The following is a 20672-nucleotide window of genomic DNA, read 5'->3' on the forward strand; positions in this document are numbered from 1 at the left end:
AAATACGGCAAAGAACAAGCTGAGCGAAAATTTGAGGAAGTTGCAGGTATTATATCCTTTTATGCTCTCCGTTGCAATTGAACGTCACTGAGTTTGTGTACCAAGTCATTGGTTTTGCAAAACATTTGATTTTATCTCATCGTAGTCGCTACCCTCTATATATGTTTGGATAAGCAAGCTGAAACAAGTATTGATCATACACTACAGCATTCGTCGGAAAAAAGGGATTGAGACAGAGACGCAAAAAGAAGAGGCTATAATTTAGGGGGACATGTGGTTCATCATTCGATGTGTCTAGGCATAGAAGAGAAAATTCTTTTCCTTCCCTTCCATTTCCCTCCATAAGCACCATATTATTCCCTCTAGAACCTAGCTTCAGTTTTCTTTACGTTGTATTTGAATTGATGGATTCTTTAAGTGGTTCATCATGTCTTTCGGTAATAGAAGATGAACCGAATCAACTAAAACAAGTTTGCTTCGGTTGGGCAGGGCATCAGCCTGAAAACGCAGGACACAACATGCTCATTCTCTTCTATGGCCAAAGAGGTTCTACGATTTGCTGAAAATGAGAAAAAAGGGGTCCTGATCTTATCGTCGTTTGGTTGCTCACACTAACTATTTTTCTGTCCCAAATTCTGTTGCATTTTGACATATTCTGCTCAAGCATATCTGTATTCTTTATAGTTCATTTACGAAACGAACTACATAATGAAAAATGTTGCAGCATGCGTCGCTGCAAGTATTTATATGTATATGCATGTATATATATATATATACTCGTGATGTTTCTAAAAGATTTGGTATGTAATGTTATTCTGTTTATGCTTATCTACCTGCAAATATTCCTCTTATGAGCAATTCTGTGAGATAGCTAATGTTCAGTTTCAATAGTTTCCAGGTTGAAACACAGCTAATTTCTTAAGAAAGCCACTGAGTTGAGGTACTGATTCAGCTATTAATAGGGATTACGTACGTTGCATGTGATACTTATTATCTTGATAAAATAATTATATTATTATAAATATTTTAAAATTTAAATTAAGTAAAACTACGACATATTTCATAAATTAAGAAATACTATTTAGAAATTTAATAAGTGATTTATAAATGAAAAGACCGTATTCATTAAACTTAATGAATTGCTTTTAGAAATTATTATAAAGGTTTTTGAGTTTTTCCCCTAAATATTATGAGAAGACAATTGAAAGTAAAAGATTATGGAAAAGTTTGAAAAACAAACGAGGTGAACAACCACAATCGCTTCAAACATATCAAAAGGTAAAACAAAACTCCGAAATCGTATTGTTATAACTTTCTGAATATTACGACAACGACTAGGGCTTAAAACCGTCACTGCTGAGGATGGCTCAGACGAGGACGATTACAGAAAGCCCGACCGTTGGCCCTCACAAGCGATGTTATAAGAAAACTCATACTTGCCCACATGATTGAAAATAGTAAATTCCACAGGTTGTATCGAACTGCAGAAATATAAAAAGTTACTGAGTATGGAAATATCAAGAGAAAGGGTTAGATGTTAATCAATCCAAATATTGAACAACCATGCATTATATATATATACCCCCTAGATGTTGCTATAGCCTTGTGGCCAACAAACAATGCATATGCATTTTTTTCTTAGGTGCAGTATGAGAGGTTTTCTTTCACAAATAATGCAATAAAACTTATAAGTTCTATCTTAGCATAGTAAAAAAGGGCAAATTATAGCTATCTCTCTTGAAGTTTGCCATAATTATAAATATCTTTTTATTGTTTGAAAAATTATAAATATTCCACTCCAATGAAAAATAATTATGTAGTCCCAGATGGTGAAGTGAATATTACTATTTTACCCTTGCTGAAATGTTTTAAGAAATAAAAAGTATTTGAAAAATATAAAAAAAATTGAGGGTGTGTATGATAAATAATCCATAAAAAATTTTAGAAAATTATATAAAATTTTAATTTGTAATTCAAAAGGGCATTTTGATCAGTTTATCATAAAAATTAGATGAAAACCTAACGAAATGGGCTCGTTGTTTGACATGCATTCAAATCAAGGGATATTTATAATTTCTCTAATAACAAAAAAATATTTGTAACTATACCAAACTTTTTAAGAGCAAGCATATATAATATTTAATTCTAAAGCTTGTACATTCTGAATAGGAGTTGTGCAGGATCAAACTTCCTATGTATATAGACTTTCACTTAATTTGTACTATCTAAGTAGATATCAAATATATATAAAAAAAAAGAAATAATCTTTCTACGTTTTATGATGTGTATGAAAATGTTTACGTAAAACGAGCAGTTCTAAAATGATATAATAACCCAAGAATCTTATTGTTTAATTTTGTGTAATTTGTTCAAGAAGATGTTAAATTCTATAGTTCAAAAAGACAATGGAACAGTTGTCCCAACACGTCCAAATTCAGATGCAGGTGCAAGTGTAATATTGAGAAGCAACTTTAATAAAAAGCGCAATAACTATAAACTGAAATTGTTATTAACTGCATTCTAACCTCGTCTTAGTGAAATTGTTGCAAAGAAGAGTCCAGTCATAATCAACCAAAAAGCAAGTCGAAAAGACTGCAGGAGGAAATAAACCATATTACTATGACATATAAAAGCATCATGCGCATACACTATATCAGAAAATTATGATCTTTAAGAGAAACATCGATAATTTGATCTTCTATGAACAAATGTCGATACGAAGAACGCATGAATTGCAATGACTTTCCCTCGCAAACAAAAAATAATCTTGGAACGAAATTTTCATCGACTTTGCCAAAAATATACCATAGTAAAAGTCATTGCAAATATGAAAAGTTAAATCTTTTAGCAAAGCATTTTGCAACAATAATTTGCCACGGACCAAAAATCGTGTCAAAGTTTGCAACTGCAGAAAAAGTCGTTGCTACATAGCATCAGTACCTATAGCAACGAACAATATTCCGTCGCAAAAGGCCATGGCTAATCTGTCCTTGTAATGAATTTTTTATGAAAACCATTGCAAAAACAAGTTGCCATGAACTTTTGTTTTTGGTAGTGATCAGGATAATTACTAAAAGATCGAATTGCCCTTCCATTTTAATGAAATTTGCAATAAAGGGCAGGATATGCGCATGACGACGCGGGTCGGGTCTTGACCCGATCCAATTGACTTGCCCTCTCTGATAACCGTCGGATTACCTGACACTCGAGGAACCAGATAATGCCACATGGCAAGTTTATAAATGGGTCCGTATACTATAAATAATAGCATTTATGAACATTTATAGGCAAGTGCATTTATCACTTTTTTTATCTCACTCGCTCTCTACTGATCGCTTTCGATCCCACTTTCTAACTTAAGTATCGGAGGGCCTTAGCTAAGGCTACCCAACAAGCCTAACGTGTGTTCTGTTCTCAGGATCCACTCGTAAGAAGTTCAAAGCGGGATTCAGTGACCCGATCTCAAGTTACCAGGTTCAGCGACCCGACCCCAAATTGTGCGACCTGCATCAGGTAGTGGAAGTGATATTCCAAAATTGAGGTTTGGGTAGATTTTTACTTTTTCTAGTTATATAAAATTGGATTTCAAATGTGAAAAATTAGGATGTTTGACCTAATAAAGATAAGCAAGAAATGTCTTCTTCATAGATAGCTTCTCGTATCTCACTAGATTTTCGATAATGTCTCAATTTATATTTAATTTTTTTCTAATAAAGACCATCTATGGGTAATCATCTTATTACATGCATAAACATATGGAGATGTATAAGAGTAATTATATCATGAAAAAATTTATTTGATTTGCACAATTATAAGTCTATCGGGGATAAATATAAACTTTTATCCAAATATTTTCATTAATATCATTAATTTGGTGAATTTTGACTAACGGAGGGACTTATTTATTAGATAGAAGCAAACATTAGGGTACTATATATAATTTTCAAACCATATGGGATATACATGAAATTATACTATAAAAGAATCCCTATAAAAATAGCTTATATTAGATAGGTCTAAAGTAGTGTAAGAACCTCTAGTCGCATTACTTGTACACATAATTCTAGATCGGACCCGACTCTACCAGATCTAAACAAATCATATGACAAATGCAATACACTTGTGTGAAAGGTGTATAGCTTAGGGAAAGGTGAGGAATCACATAGCAAGTGCGAACACTTACTTTATGATTGATTTGATTTGGTCAAATTTGATTCGAACAAGAATTTTCCGTTGCAATAATGTCTTTCTTGGGCAAGCACCGGATGAATGAGATATTGATATTCACTGGCTTTCTAGAAGAGATATATAACTAGTCTCCAGAAGTTATTCTTACATGCATAATGTATGGCAACCTAATCGTTGTTTTCATTCACATTCATTTTTTCATATCAGGATTTACTTGTCTTGCTTTCACTCAGTAGTCCGAGTGAAAAGCACAGAGTAGGGAATGGCAGAAGTGAAGTAAAACGATGAACAGATCGACACGATCCTGAACCTGTTATTATATACAAGAGCTAAGATGACAAAGTAAAAAGTGAGATGGGATGTTTTTGAAACTTTGTACAACCTCGTACTATACACAAAATTGGGTTGTTGCAAAAATTAATAAAAACTAAACTGTATATTATCATATAAGGTAATTATGGATGTCCGAACGAGAGAAATGTAGAAATGCAATATATATACAAAAAATAATGAATGTTGGTAACTCACAACTATTGCCTCAACGCCATCTTTCTTGATCGAAGGAGTCATACTTCGGGAAACAGAGGGAATAGAGTGTCCTTGTAATAAATCAATTGCATCCTTCATGAAGAAGTAAAGGTAAAATTTCAACTCGATTAATATACATAATAATTGTTGCATATTATATAATTGATTGCAAATGCTTAAACCACATTTTTACCGACTTAATGCATATTCTAATGAAAATGTATGCATAAACATACTACTGTTTTATAAAATAAGGGGAAATAGATTTTGATCCTATAAATTAAGCCTATTTTACTTTTGGTCTAATTCATTACGGGATTAGTAGTTTTAGCTTCACAACTCACAAAAATTAGCACTTTTGGTCATCATCCACCTTCCTGTCCATAATTTAATGGTGTAACGCACGTGCCCAGCATATGGGTCATAAGCATTTTTGACTGGAGGAAAAAATTGGTTCTTTTTCCCACAATAGCATATGAATACCCTACTTGGCCTACTCGATTCATTTGTGAAAAACATGATTCTTTGTGTTGCTTCTACTTGATTTCAATTTACAGAAATATAAGAAGGGTAGGATTCAATTTTTATAAAAGAAGAAAGAAACCCCCCTGCTATTGCCCTTATTTCCTTCAAAATTTATCTATTCTCGTTAATGTAGTTATATATATTCCCTCTCCTCCCCCTCCCTAAATTGATCCCAAGCTGAAAAATACTCTAACTTTCCTCCAACCAAATGGCCACGTGCTGGGCGCTTAACCTATGGTGTTACGGGGCTAAGAGTGGTAACATCATAACAAATGAGATCAAAAATAAAATGGGCCAAACTTATGAGATCAAAAATATTATTCCCCTAAAAAAAACATGGAACTAAACATTTAAGATCTCCATATAATGGTAAAAGGGAACTTTCAAAAATAGAGACAAGTTGTTGAAATAGCCAATTAAAATCATCCAGAAAATGTTGGTAGCATTGACATTGAACATGTTAGTGCAGCTTCAAAGAAGACATTGGACTTTGTGTAGGTAAAGAGGAAGCATCAAACCTGCTTTGTACCATCATAGAAGTTGTTTAAATAGTACCGCACAAGAGCACTCCAGCTATCTTTCACAATTCCTTGGATTGTCCTCTTCCCCAATCTGATATTATTATTGGGAAAATATTTTAAACCAAATGAAATTAAATTTTTTTAAAGTTGTCTCAATGTAATTAATAGCAAACCTTAATTTATTGAATAATAATTAGCAAAATGAGTTTGGTCTGAAAAGCCATATACATACATGAGCATAATAAAAAATTATGGGACATGTCATAATAAGTCAAGATTATATTTTTTGTTATGTGGCTTTTGGTCGTAAGTACTTTTGGTCATGTTACTTCATTTATACATTTAGTTATGTGTGTGTGTGTTTTTTTTTTACAAATTTAGTTCTGAACATCTCATATTTGATTATTTTTTAGCAAATTTAGTCTCGTGTTTACAGTTTTGATCCCCTTCACACTTTAATAGATTTTATTTTTTGTTCTGTAAATATGCGCCATTAGGAACAAAATTGTCAAATAATGGGCTAAAGTGAAAATTTACAAGTACAAAATATATTTGGGAGAGTTTAATAATGGGCAAAATTGAAAATTTATCAATTATTTTTTTGCTACCGTCAAGATTTTTTGTTCAAATCCTAATGCAAGTAGGTCGGGTGTAAAACGGTGAACTTTAGGAGGGGCTGTAGTGTAATTTCAAGATTTCTTTGTGGGAATATACTTCCTTCAAATCCTAACTCTTTAATTTACTAGAATGATTAGGGAGTCAGTACTCCCCATCGTAATTTCTGAATGCCCTTGATTTAATAAGGACGGAGACCCCGAAAGTTCTTCCCACCTCTGGGCAGTTTAATAAAAAAAAAAAAGTATGATTTCTTATTTTTAGAGGAAAGCTAAATGTTATTAACCTTAAATATAATTCCAAAAAAATTGGTGCTACCAAAAATGCATGAAGTACAATGATGGTGTCAAGTCATATATCTTCATATCATATTGTGATGAATCCCAACTCAACAAGATATTAATAATGCACTTTTTGCAGACAGAACAAACATTTGGTTCACACAATTCAAAATTGATCTACAAACAACCAATAATTCGTAGCATGCTTGGTACAATACCTGACGAAATCTCCTTTTAAAGCTGGAGTACCAGCGTACTGGATGCTAATGTCGTCCCCATGGTTAGCCCACACTAACATTACATTTGAAATAATGGCAATGTATGAGAAGAACATGCAAAAAGAAATATGAGGACTTCCTCTATGGGAAAACCTCGTGCCGAAGAAAAAAGAGTGCAGTGCTATCAGTGACGAAGTTAGAAATTTGGCTTAATCATGTCAAAATTTTATAATTATTGAAAATTCATCTAAAAAATTAAATTATTGTAATTTATCATTGCAAGTTAACTACATATTAGGATATAAATACAACTAATTTCTATCACTATTACTCCGAGAACGAGGGGCAAGTTGAAAAATTTATATAAATTGTAATCACAGATTTTATAAATAATTTTTATATTTGAACTTTTTTATTTGTTCTGAGGGATTTAGATAAAATAACATAAATATCAAAGTAAAGGAATTTTGAGAAAAATTATAACCTGATGCTGAGAAAATCACGAGATGGAACAAACTTTTATGATACAAGAAAATTTGTGATTTTCTTTTTCTAGTACAGCTGCTGCTCGCGTGTTGATGAGGAAGATTATATGACAATTTATATTAGACGATAATTTATAACGATGAAAAAGATTAGATGACAATTTATATTTTCTTGTACAAATATGAGTTTGGGTTACAATTAATTTAATATGGAATTCAATATATTTATTATTATACCATCTTCTAGACTTTTACTGAGAGGACATCTCTACAAGATTACGTATTTGATATATAGTCATGATTAATTTAATTTTTCTCCTCATGATTTTTACCTCTTATTTTTTTTCTTTTTTTATGTTTTACTACATTAATTGATGAATTAAAAGCCTACAAGAATTAAAAGGAGTTCGGCTAAACCTTGTCGAATACGCTCAGTTTACATATTTATGAAAATAAATCCAATGGGCTATATGTCCAAAAGGTGGCCAGACCCAAGCCTTGTCAGCCTTATGGGCTTGAAAGGGCTTGGTCTCGACCTTGAGTGACGTTAGCGATGATAAAATGAACATCAAGTTTATTATTTATTAAAGGAGAAAAATGAATGCAATCTCCCTCTAATAATAAATAAGCAAATTACATTCTTATAAAAAAGTAAATAATTTATTTTTCTATACTTTTTCTAGGCAAAATTATATCTTTGGTCCTGTAACCTTAGATCGTTAGTATTTTTGATCCTGCAATTTACTTCATTTACATATTTAGTTATTTTTTGACGAATTCAATCCTAAACATTTCACATTTATTTTATTTTAATAAATTTAGTCATGTATTGACAATTTCAGTCTTCTTCACACTGTAACAGATCTCATTTTTAGCCTTGTAACTAAAACGGACCAAGTGTGAAATGTTTAGGACTAAATTCGTTAAAAAAAAAGATGAAATATTTAAATGGAGTAAGATATAGGATAAAAAGTGCTAATGACCTTAAGTTCCAGTACCAAAAATGTAATTTTACCTTATTCTTTTAAATGCAGCAATTTACATCCCTGTTTAAAAAGGTAAATTGCTTCATTTTAAATAACATAAATAGTAAATTGCTATTTTATTTTTATAAAGGGATAATTAACTCATATACAACATCAAAGAGAAAATTGTAAAAGAAAGGCATACTTACAAATTTTATAGCATTTGTCGAATTCGGAATGTCTGGTAATAGTTTCATTAGCTTTAAAAACACCGAGCCTTCGAAGTTGAGATTCCAACACTTTACGAGCAATCATACTCTGCAAAATAAATAAATAAAATAAAAACAAAGAAAATGATAACAGAATATGGGGTTAAATGTAATTTATCTCTACTGTAATATGTGAAATAAGTAGAAAAATTTATATAAAAAAGAATTAACAAATCCACAGTGTATAAAATTCAGCTTTGTTAATCAATCAAAGGTGGCTTTACTTATTTCATACAATCAAAGTTGCCAAATACTCTTTAACTTGATCAAGCATTTAAGCTAAGAAATTACTCAAATAAAAAGAAAAGAATAATCTGAAAAAAAAAAAAAAAACCTGGGTGACGTTAGTACGGTCCAAGCAGTCAATGCAATTGGTCCGTACAACTCCAATTTGCCCCTCAACTTTCTCTCCCTTCTCATTTAACAAAAAGTACCTATCGATGCCAATAACATTGATAAGAAAACAATATGATGATTTAAAGACATATATATATATATATGCATATATATATACAACTATCATTAGATTGGAATGAAAAACAAACAATTTCTTGAAAGAATATATGTATAGAAAAATCGATTATTTTAGTTCTACTTAAGTTATTTTGTTTTATCACATATTAGAGATCAGTGAATTCATCCCGTCACTGAAAAATTACTTGCTAAATGACCTCGATGACACAAGTTTTAGAAAGGAAAGAATGCAATTCTAGTCCTGTAATTTATGGGTGTAGCATCCTGCACGAATTAATTTTCATAGTTTAGTTCTGTAACTTTGAAAATTTCGCAATTATTGACTGAAAAATTGCATGTGGCTTCCACATGACTCAATTAAATTACAATTTTAATCCTGAAACTTATGGACATTAACATTTTAGTCCTATAACTTGAAAAAATTGACATTTTTGATTTTTCATGAATTTATTTGCAGGACTAAAGTTACAAATAAATTATAATTTTTGGTCAAAATGACCCGAAAAAGAAATAAAATTACCAATATTATAAAAGACTAAAATTGCCAACCCCTATATTATTGGACTAAAATCCTTTTAAAAAATACGTCAGCTTGAATCAAGCTGAATTTGTTATTCTATATATTCATATGTGAATATGGATAAAAAACTTTAAAAAAACATGACACGGCACACGATTTATTCCGGTAATTTTTTCAAAATCTAGCACCAGAAGAATTGCTACCCTCAGAAAGATAAATGATAGAAATGCCAAAATTGCAAGGGGCACATGATTTATTCTGGCAACTCTTAAAATTTGGCACTGGAAGGACTGTTATTGCGAAATGTTTAAAAGTTATAAGACTATTTTACAACCTTAAAAAGATAAAGGATAAATAATTAAAGTACTAAAATTATAGAACCAAAAATATATTTAAGCATATCTTATATTCTTTTAGTACTAAAAAAGGTAATAAAAAGAAAAATTATGAACAAATCAAGTACCAACTCAAGTGTTCAAATTAATTCTCCAACAACATTAACCATATGCTAGTTCTACTTCTCTAATCATTATGTTTTCTGTCCAAGTTATTCAACAAAAATACAAGACTTATTAAAACTTTTCCATCTTACAATTCTTTGAATTTGCAATTAATAATTGTTCTCTATGGTTGCTTCAAAGAGGGGAAATAATATTTTTTATCCCATAAGTTAGGTTCGTTTTACTTTCAATCTCATTTATTATGGGATTAGCACTTTTAATCTCCTAACTTACAAAACTTAGTAGTTCTGGTCCTCATCCGCTTCCTTTTTCTATAATTTAATGGTGTAGAGCACATGCCTATCATGTGATTGTTTAGTATTTTTTACTGGAGAGAAAGTTGGTTTATTTCCAGCTTGGGATCATTTTTTGGAAAAAAATATAACTACATTTGAGGAGAAAAAATAAATCTTGAAGGAAATTAGGGCAAAAAACAATCTCTCATAAAAATTGAATCCTATTTTTCCCATATTTCTATGAGTTGAAGCCAACGAGAAGCAACAGAAAGAATCATGTCTTCCAAAAGTGAATCAAGTAGGCTAAATGAAGCACTTAAATGCTACTATTTAAAAAAGGGCTAAATTTTTCTCCAACCAAAAATACTTAAGGGCAACGTGCTAGACATGTGACCTACATCATTAAATTGTAGATAGAAAAGTGCATGAGGACCAAAAGTGCTAATTTTTATAAGTTATAAGACTAAAAGTGCTAATTTTGTAATGAAATGGGACAAAAAATGACATGGGTCTAACTTATGGAACTAAAAATGCTATTTTTTCGTTCAAAGATGATACAATCATATACTTCACAATTTAGCTTTCAACACTGTGCAAAACTAAATCCTACTCCTTTTTTGCAAGAATCTAATAAGAAAAGATAGTAATAGAATTCAGTTACTGAAAATTCTTGAACGGATTAGGTTCAGTAGAACCAAAACAATCATAGAACAAGTGTATCACATTTGCCATGTAATTGATTACTTTTTCTAAATTGTACATCAATCACACGATAAGTGTGTTGCACTCGTCATATGATCGGTTTAGGTTTGATCGAATAAGGTTCGGACTAAAATTTTCTATTACTTGGTACTATGGTTATCATGAGCAAGGTTAAGTTCGGCAAAAACCAAGAAAAATAAACTCTACATATACAAATTAGACTTGACAAACATCCATATGGCCTCTGGAAAGGTTACCTGTTTCTGAAGACAAAAGTCTGAATTTGATGGTAAAGAATGGAAAGCCATGCAAACTCAGTATCTCCACACATCTTATGAAAATCAAAGTGCAAATATCTACATAATGTTGTACAATCAAAATGAGTTAGACTTTTCACCCAAAAAAAAAAAACAAAAATGAGTTAGACTGCATTTATACTATAAAGTATAAAGGAATGATCGAATAGAAGTCACAAGGGACCAAGATTAAATACAGGTGAGTACGTGAGAGGGATGAATTCAGAAAGTTTAAAGTGTGTGCATTTTAACATCTAGTAAAAGTAAAAAATTAGGGGACATAGTATTTTTCATCCCGTAACTTGGGACCTTTCAACTTTTGATGGTATTAATTTTAGAATTCTCACTTTTGGACCAGTAACTTTAAAAAAGTGGCATTTTTGGTCCCATAACACCTTTCTGTTAGATGTTTAATGGAAAAGGCCATGTGGCAATTAAGCATGGGATCAAAAGTGTTACTTTTTAAAAATTATAGTACCAAGAGTAAGAATTTTGTAATATATTGGTTCAAAAGTGAGCTCTAATGGCCATGTGCTAAGCACGTGGCATGTTCCGTTTAATGAAATATATCATGGAATCAAAAGTGCTATTTTTTAGAAGTTACGGGATTAAAATTGAGAATTCCATAACCAATGGGATTAAAAGTGAAAAGAGTCTAAACTATGGGACGAAAAATATCATTTTCCCTAAAAAAAATATAATGTAATATGTTTAAGTTGTTGAAACCTAAAAAATTTTCATGGTATAAAATGATAAGGCCACAATCTATGAAACTTAAGTGTGGTTTGTGAAAAATCATAGTGCTTTGAGCGAATTGAAAGAGAATCTACCTTACATTATCACTAGCGACATGTTGCATTGCACTGCCAAACTTTTCACATAAGAGCCCCTCACCGCCATGCTGTTAAATATTTAAAAAAATATGAACATCGAAATATAACTATATAAAAATATATTGCACGACAAGTAAATATATAAAAATGATGATAACAATCCATACTAGAAAGAAATAATAAACCCAGAAAATCAAAATACTCTAATTGTGACTACACTTTGGTCAGAAATATGTGATGCATCTTCAAGTTTTTTGCTTTTCAATCATCTTTATTTTATAAGTCAAACAAGCAAGACAACTTCTAAGACAAGAACGGCATATTGTCAGCTGATTTTCATAATTAGTCAATCACATTGACATGCCCATTTTTTCTAAGACAAGCTGCTGAAACAACATGTCATGTCTAGTTAATACATTCTCAACATGATAAATAGTTACAAGTTGAGCTTTTTTATCTGTCAGAGGTTATGGTTATAATCTAATGATCTAGAAAACTAGAATATCTTTATGTAAAATATATAAAACAAAAGAGAACCTCACTTTATCATTACCAACAAGCCAGTCCTTTGAAATTGAAGAGATTGAAAAGAAAAATTAGTTAAATTTTAACCAAATACGATGTTATTAAAATTACGCATGAATATCAGTAAAAATAAATTTCAATTGAAATTTCTTATTCATGATTGTGAACCACTAGAGAAAAATTGTGAAGATGGTCTTGATGACAACAAAAGATACATCATTAGTTTAAATTATTCTTCCTTACAAAAGCTATGATTAAAATTTGCAAAGTTGACGGGGTAAGAGGATTCGCGTACCTTGTTGACAAGATTAACAACAAGAACATTTCCATATTTCTTTCTTAGATCTAAAAAGTGTCGTTCAACTACTTGAGGCTGCACGGATATGTACAAGAAGTTAAGAAAAAAGAAATTTATTATATTATTCATAAGTTGTATTGCAGATCATTATTTAAAAGATGAAAGCGACTCACTACTTGTGCAATTCTTGTGATTTCAAACTTGGGCTTATATGTCAAGTCAACAATCTGATCCCAGAATAATGGGATTGAACCTCGAATCTACAAAAGCAAATTCACAAGAAAGAAATATAATATTAATTTGTTTATCACACTTTAGAAGGAAGACAAATATAAAACAAACTTTGATGATATAATTCATGGACACAGACCAGTATTTGTTCTCAGTATCAAATCTATTGGCTGGCGTAAAAATCTCTATAGCTAAGTGCTAATAAGAATAGGATAAAGTGTTGTGGTAGAGTTAAGAAATATCCTACCAAAATACGTGGGGGTGGTAAATAGATTGGATATGAGTTCATTTCATATGACTAGGTTCAAATTATTTGTCATGGTATTAGCCCATTGAAGTGTATGTCTATATGGTTATACACTTTTTAGCTACTAAGTATCCATAGTCCTAATGTCTCCCTACATTTAAAACGTGTTCTAATATGTTGAATTAAGGTATAAATCCTATATATGGCAACTTCAATGAATAAAGTGAGTTATGCATCTATGGAAGTGGTGAGGAAACAAAAAAAAAGCACCAAAAGAAAATGAGTTTTGTCCTCCATGTTTCAAAGTGTTAAATGTGATGTACAATAATGAAGACAAGCTACGCCTACGTTTAGATTGTTGAGTAATATGTCTTACTCATTTTTTCATGTCGCTCCTAACTACATATAGGGGGAAACTGGTATTTAGATATGCAAAAATTGTTCCCGTACAAAACAAGGGATAACTCTCATGTTTTTGAGCAAAGACGATTTTAAAATAAGCGGTCCAATATAGTCTTTAAATCTATCATTGATTTAAATAAACCATGATAGTAGCTCCTTTTTTTTGTTTAGTATTCATTTAAATCTATCATTGATTTAAATAAACCATGGTTATATTGGGACAATCTTAAAATTTTGATTTAATTTTAAATATAAAATTTGAAATTGTAATCAGAGTGGGGAATAGGCTGCAATTGTTGGGTCCATCTCTAGACCTTGATACTTTCACATCAACTCTTCTACACAAGTCAATTCCTAATATCAAGCAACAACTACTTGAATAGCAATGACTGATATGTAGTCAATGCGATATTTTTTTTTTTAAAATTAAAAGTTATATTTTCTATTGCTCAAGAACATAATTCTTCTTGCCCATCTTTACACTATGCATTGGTCTTAGTACACCAAATGAGATAGAGAAAAAATGATAAACAAAAATATCTAATTCTCATGCATCTAGAATGAAAAATTAGTTCCGTGTTGCTAGAATACTTAGATATATTGGTTGATAAGATGAACCAAGCTTGATAAATTTAGAGGCAAGGGAGCAAGGTTTAGAATAAGTGTGTGAAGATTGACACTTTTGCTAGTATGCATTTCATCTTTATTATTTAAGGAAACTTTCAAGAAAAATGCTACTAACAACGATCAACGTCATATATGTCCCGTATGAGACAATCCAATAGTTTGGTGTCAAAATTTCCTATCGCAGGTTTTGTATTTGAGCTTTTGTGTGTGGGTGAGTGTGTTGGGTATGTGTCTTAAAAAGATTATCAAAGTCAGATATGCAACAAGCTGTCATGAGTTTGAAATATTTTAATGTTCAACGAATAAATATAAACTGTCAACATTGAAAAAATCAATATCATGTTTTCTAATGTTCGGTTGCTATTATTTATTCTATGTAGAACAAACTTCTCATGGCTATATTGGCAAAATCATTTCTTGTTCTTCTTTCTAACTACAAAATGAAAACTTAAGAAATTAACTTAGGGCTATGTTGAATTATTTATAGAAAATGTTTCTTTACTTATATATAATGAAAATAGTATATTAATCAGATATGATTCACTTCATAATGAAATAAATTCATTCTAAAAAATGTGTTTTCAAGTAATTTCTCAACCAATTTACAATGACAATCTAAATTTTCATAGCACATATACAGTAAATATTCTAGTAACACCAAAGATGAAGTCTTAAGTTGTTGCTCATTTATCAACATGAGCACTCACTCTACAATATAAATGCAGTGTCTAAATAATCAAGTGATGAAGCCTCATTCAGTGCAAGTCTGCATACCAACAAAGTACATCTCAAAAGACTATTGTATGCGCGACTAGGTTTTATAAAAAATAAATTAAAAAATTATTATAATCCTATGAGGAGTTACCTGAATAAACGATGCGGTGTATCCATTCACTTGTATGATTTGTTCAGTTTCCACAAAATTCGCAACATAACCATCAGAATCAGCTCCTCTTCTCCACATCCTAGTGCCTTCAAAAAGACTCAAAATAAGATCCCACTAGAATAAAAATAGTATTCTTCACACGTAAACAATAAGCACTTTTATGAACTTTGCTACAAAAATGCACTATTGGGTTGTTAATGTTTTAGCTAGTTCATTTTCTAATTCATTTTCAAAATTAAGGAAGAATCATTAAGTACTCAAGCCATTTAGAGATTGAGGGAGGTGAAGGCTGTATTATTCAATATAACAAGGGAAAAGTATTATTTTAGTCCGTTAAGTATACCTAATTTTAATTTTAGTCCGATAACTATGTCCATTTTTATTTAGGTCCAGTAACTTACGAAATTACTTACTTTTAGTCCTTTGGCAGATTTTCGAACTATTTTACCCCTATGAGTGCATATGGACTAAAACTGCCTTTCAAAAGTTGCATAGGGATAAAATTGTCCGAAAATCTGCGAGAGGACTAAAAGTAAGCAATTTTGTAAGTTACTGGACCTAAACAAAAATGGACATTAGTTATCGGACTAAAATTAAAAGACATACTTAGCGGACTAAAATAATACTTTTCCCTATAAACAATAAGTACTAAAAGAAGCTATTGTGAGAAAGGTGAGAGCTACATTATTCAAGTTAAGAATTGAATGAAGCCATCAACTTCGGGTCCCTTAGGGCAAAACTAGGGCCATGTAAATAAATATTTCAAATAGAGTAGCACATCAAATTCGCCAAAAAAATCAAATTCACAAAAACTTTATAAGCCAAATGGTTTAGTTGGAATTTAGTGATTGTAGCATATATGTGTATATATATGAAATAATTATTTTAGTAATTAGCACAAATGATTACACAAATTTGGGTAATATTGTCATCAAAAACTATTTTTTTAACTAAAAACAACCTAGGAAACCAAAGTGTTCATCCTCACATGCTACCTATTTAAACCCAAATATATAAAAAAGAATATGAACACATTTCAATCATGTATTATATGGTAGAATCATGTGCCACTTCTTCATTTGATCAACAAAGAACCCAATTTGAACTTGATAAGAGCAACAAAAACATATAGGAAATTTGAGGAGAGAGATAGAGAGGAGAGATTTTGGAAGTTGATTGAGAAAACTCATTTTACCAGTTCTTTTAATACATCTTCGTGCAATCAATGTGACATCAAGGATGTTTCTCCCAATAATAGTTTGAAAGGTCTGAAAACCTGATTATTGGTTAAGGTTTAACTTCACATGTAAAAATGCATAATAATTGTATCATACTTTACATTTAGAAAATTAGACACATCCAAAGGATATTGCCTTGCATAATCGGAAGTAAGTATGGATCAAGCTGCACAACTACAAACTTATATTAGTGATAAAAAACTGTGGACGGGACTTTGTCTGAAAGAGAATGAATTATTTGTTATATTCAACCATATAAGACTAACCTTTTTATCTCTAAGCACTTCCAACATATAGTTGTTCCAAAGAAATCGAGGATCCGCCTACATAAAAAATTACTATGGTACAATAATGTGGGTGGACCGGATATCGAAAAGGTATCGTATTAAACAAAATCATTTAATTCAGTCAGTCTACTAAAATAAAGCTACACCAAGACATGACACTATTGTTTGTGACCAACCTTTATTAGAACTGGCATGTGGAACAATTCAAAATGATATCAAGACACTTACTTGTCTCCAAAGGGGAAGCAATTTTGATTCATCACCCAAATCATGCAGTCGTTGAGCACTGCAAAAAATAAACAATAACGTATTTGAACAGGTTGATAAAAGTACCATATATGTGAATCAATAAAATAAAATTTCAGCACCTTATAATCCTAAAGATTGATAAGTAACATGAACCTATAAAAGGATACGTTTCAAAAAGTTTTGTAAATTATTAAAAACACTAAATAGTAGTATGTACAATGTAAGATATAGCAAGCAAAGTAACACATGCTAACCTCCTAAGCTGCAAACTTAACAAAGTACCCAAATCATGTTTAAAGTCCATAAATTCTAGATGACAAACAAATGTACTCAGATTGTTCTCCTCACATTAATGAACAAATAAAACTAAATACCTCTACCGATCATGAACCAAATTCCTTGATAGTATGTTGACTAATTATTTTTGTAATTAAAATCATGTAGGATATTCATTCACGTATTATGATTATAAACTCCCAAAAAGGAAAAACAGACATTCATTTTGTTTCTGATTGTCCTCTTGACAGTGATGATTTGGGGAAACAATACTATGATGCTTCCTGTAACTTGCAGTTAAAGAACTAAGTGGTCATAAGATCATCTTGTTAGCATTATTTTAGAAAATAAACAACTATAAGAGTATAAGCAACCATACAGAATGGAGAAAAAACTTCACCTCAATGTTATATTCACATCGTAAGAGAAATAAAGTCCCGAGGTTCTCTCTGCAACATTCAACAAGTGAGAAAACTCACTCTCCATCGTTTTCTAGCAAAAACATGTGTACATTATATAGCATTGGAGGAAAAAACTTGTGAATATGCTTAATCTACAATTAAAAGAAATGGTAAATAGTATACTTGTTCTTCTGGAGCATTCCTAAGAGAATGATCACAAGGAAAAATCTTCATTGAAATGATTTTGAAGATGGGGTACTCCAGATAAGATCCAATATATTCACGTTCAGTTATCACTAACAAATATGACCCTGAAAAGAAAGTGAAATGAATATTAAGATTACAGAAATCATGAACTAAGCCTTAATGGAACTTAAGAATTAGATGACGATTAGGAGTTATTATTTCATGAAAAACAATAATGTCCTCATGACTTTTGCACAATATTTTCTTACGTCTTATATTCTTTTTGATATTGTTAGAGATAAGTGCACAAAAGAATTTAAGATCAGTTATTTTTCTATACTAATTTGCACTCGTCCTTTTGAAAGTTCATTCTCCACTAGAAAAAAAATTCATTACATGTTTATTCGTTTTTGTAATAAAGTTATCCTATCAGATTCTCAATCCTATTCCTGACTAATGTTTCTTCATTTTAACCCAATGTTGTATAAGGAGAAAATTTGACCTTGCATTTGATAGATAAGTTTAGGCAAAGCGACCCCTAAAGTGAACATATTACAATATCTCAAGCTATTACCATAGACTTCCACAAAATAATCGTATTTTACTGTATACGTTGAACATGTTTTCCTATTTAGTTATTTTAGTGTTATTGCTTCAATTTAAAAGTGCCCCTTGAGAACTTTAAGCCTTTTCTGTATACCCTTGAAGATTGTATTTTAACTCACCATTCCCTCTTCAAACACTAATTCAAACTTACTTTTTATTGCTTTTGTCTTGGAAAATAAAAATGTTGACATGTAGGTGAGAAGCATCTAAGTTCTTGACATGAGCTAGATTATTGTAGAAAGTGTTTTTACTAGCAATGAAGTCACATATGTCATATCTCTATTGTTTACTAGGAACATTATTGACAACTTAGCAAACTCTTAAAACAAAAACCAGTAGACTGGGTAAAGCCCAGGTTCATTACATGCATCTTAAACTTTTAAACCTCCTGATTTGATGTATAACTTATTTTGGAACAAAGTAATTTGATGATGACATAACTATGTATTATTAACAATTCACTATTAACGCATTCAAATACATGCAACTCAAGCAGCTTCTTACATCTCTCAACACCATCGGAAAACAAGAGAGACATCAAGCAAAGAAAACATATACTATTATGACAAACTCCATGCATTAATACAATGACACATTCCTCTACATTTACTGCTAGATTCCAAATTCAGGAGTGATTTGCACTTGTTCCCTAATCATAGCATAATCGCAATACTATAAAGAAATTAGCTTATTATATACTTAGACTACCAATAAGATTGAAAAGAGAGATCTATGCCCTAACATTAAGTCACTGATGAAAAAGATGGATGACAAACATGCCTTTTCATGTATAAATATTATACATATTCATGCCTCAGGAACAATTCCACAAGCTTGGTTTGGTCAAAACCTAAGGGAGAAACCCATGAATTATGATATGAAGAGATTTAGAGATTTGGAATAGTAACATACGGAAAAGGCAAAAATAGATGGAGATTGAATCGTCCCCAAGTGTAGTTCATGAATTTAAGTGGGGGATTTTGTAAAGTAGAAAGAAACCTTCTATTAGAGTACAGGGGATGCACAATAGAATCAAGATTGTCGATGAATCAACAATAGCAAATTTAAGCAATAGAATAGCTCGAAATAAGGGATCGACCAATTGGTCTTATTACTTATTGTGCTTAACAACTTCATACATCATTCACCCAATCGCAACTTCAAAGTTGGTTATGTTCCTCTTTCCCCCAACATGACTTACAACAGAAGCAATACTCCAAAGTCCAATGTTGAATATGATGAGACAACAATTTTCAATCAATATCCATGAGCTAATTGTAGGACAACATATCACTTCAAAACATTAATTGTGTATCTTTAGGTGGATTTGTATATAATTTATAATTGGTGGCTCATTGGGACTTGGGAAAGGCTTAAGTCCTCTTTCTAAAGAACTTAGGGGGTGTATGATAGTTGGTCACCAAGAATTTGCTTCCACGTCCACCCTATGAATAAATGGGTTAACAGTAATCCCCACATGAACGACATCTTTTTAATCTTATGTCATGTTTACACTAGGTTCTAGCAAAATGGTCGGTAGAAAATGACAGTCACCATTAATGAATTCCTAATTGTCATAAGTGGCTCACAGAGGTTGCCGCGACTAAAAATAATCACTTTGCTGAATAAATAGCAAGAAAACGAAAGTGTAAATTAGAGTCTTAAAAATCTCCCCAGCAACAAGGTACTACCAAAAAAGGTGCATGAGACTCACCCAGATGCTCCTTAGCAACAAATGTTGGTTGTTACTTTTAAATTACAAATTGAGATTTATCTCTTTTGAACTTTGCAGCATGCAAAATGAAATTTTCCCTTAGGTTCAATATCTATCAACGACCATGAATTTACTCAATCAAGGATCAAATATAAATTTTAAATAAAAATATGCAGATGTGCATATTCGTGTATGGATATAACCAATTATTTTCTCAAAATTCTACAAAAAACACAAACTCATGTAATAAATGAATTATCTACACATCAGACCACCATATACTTTGACGCATATAGGAAATGAAAGCTATTAAGCCCTTAAGATAAACTAGAGGCTAAGACAC

The 20672-nt window shown here is 31.2% G+C and overlaps 1 protein-coding gene and 1 long non-coding RNA gene across 2 annotated transcripts; both read right to left on the reverse strand.

Annotated features, from left to right (window-relative positions):
• Positions 1202-16642, reverse strand: LOC105178396 (phosphoinositide phosphatase SAC6). The gene is made up of 13 exons (XM_020699270.1): positions 16568-16642; positions 15352-15458; positions 13153-13239; positions 12977-13054; positions 12154-12224; positions 11285-11383; positions 8930-9029; positions 8536-8644; positions 6877-6949; positions 5760-5853; positions 4717-4809; positions 2526-2592; positions 1202-1481 (listed from the first exon to the last, which is right to left on the reverse strand). The coding sequence occupies exons 2-13, from the start codon at positions 15448-15450 to the stop codon at positions 1351-1353; spliced, it is 1101 nt and encodes a 366-aa protein (XP_020554929.1). The 5' UTR covers positions 15451-15458; positions 16568-16642; the 3' UTR covers positions 1202-1350.
• Positions 17125-18127, reverse strand: LOC110013187. The gene is made up of 3 exons (XR_002288385.1): positions 18007-18127; positions 17823-17914; positions 17125-17183 (listed from the first exon to the last, which is right to left on the reverse strand). It is a non-coding gene; the product is annotated as an uncharacterized LOC110013187 (long non-coding RNA).

This window comes from Sesamum indicum, linkage group LG15, assembly GCF_000512975.1.
Source record: "Sesamum indicum cultivar Zhongzhi No. 13 linkage group LG15, S_indicum_v1.0, whole genome shotgun sequence".
Taxonomy (NCBI): domain Eukaryota; kingdom Viridiplantae; phylum Streptophyta; class Magnoliopsida; order Lamiales; family Pedaliaceae; genus Sesamum; species Sesamum indicum.

Coding starts and splice junctions, on each gene's coding strand:
- LOC105178396 (XM_020699270.1), bottom strand. CDS start 15,450: ATGTGGAGAAGAGGAGCTGATTCTGATGGTTATGTTGCGAATTTTGTG. Junction 11,384..12,153: donor GTCGCTAGTGATAATGTAAG/GTAGATTCTCTT, acceptor AACATTATGTAG/ATATTTGCACTTTGATTTTC. Junction 2,593..4,716: donor ATGGCGTTGAGGCAATAGTT/GTGAGTTACCAA, acceptor TTCCTCCTGCAG/TCTTTTCGACTTGCTTTTTG.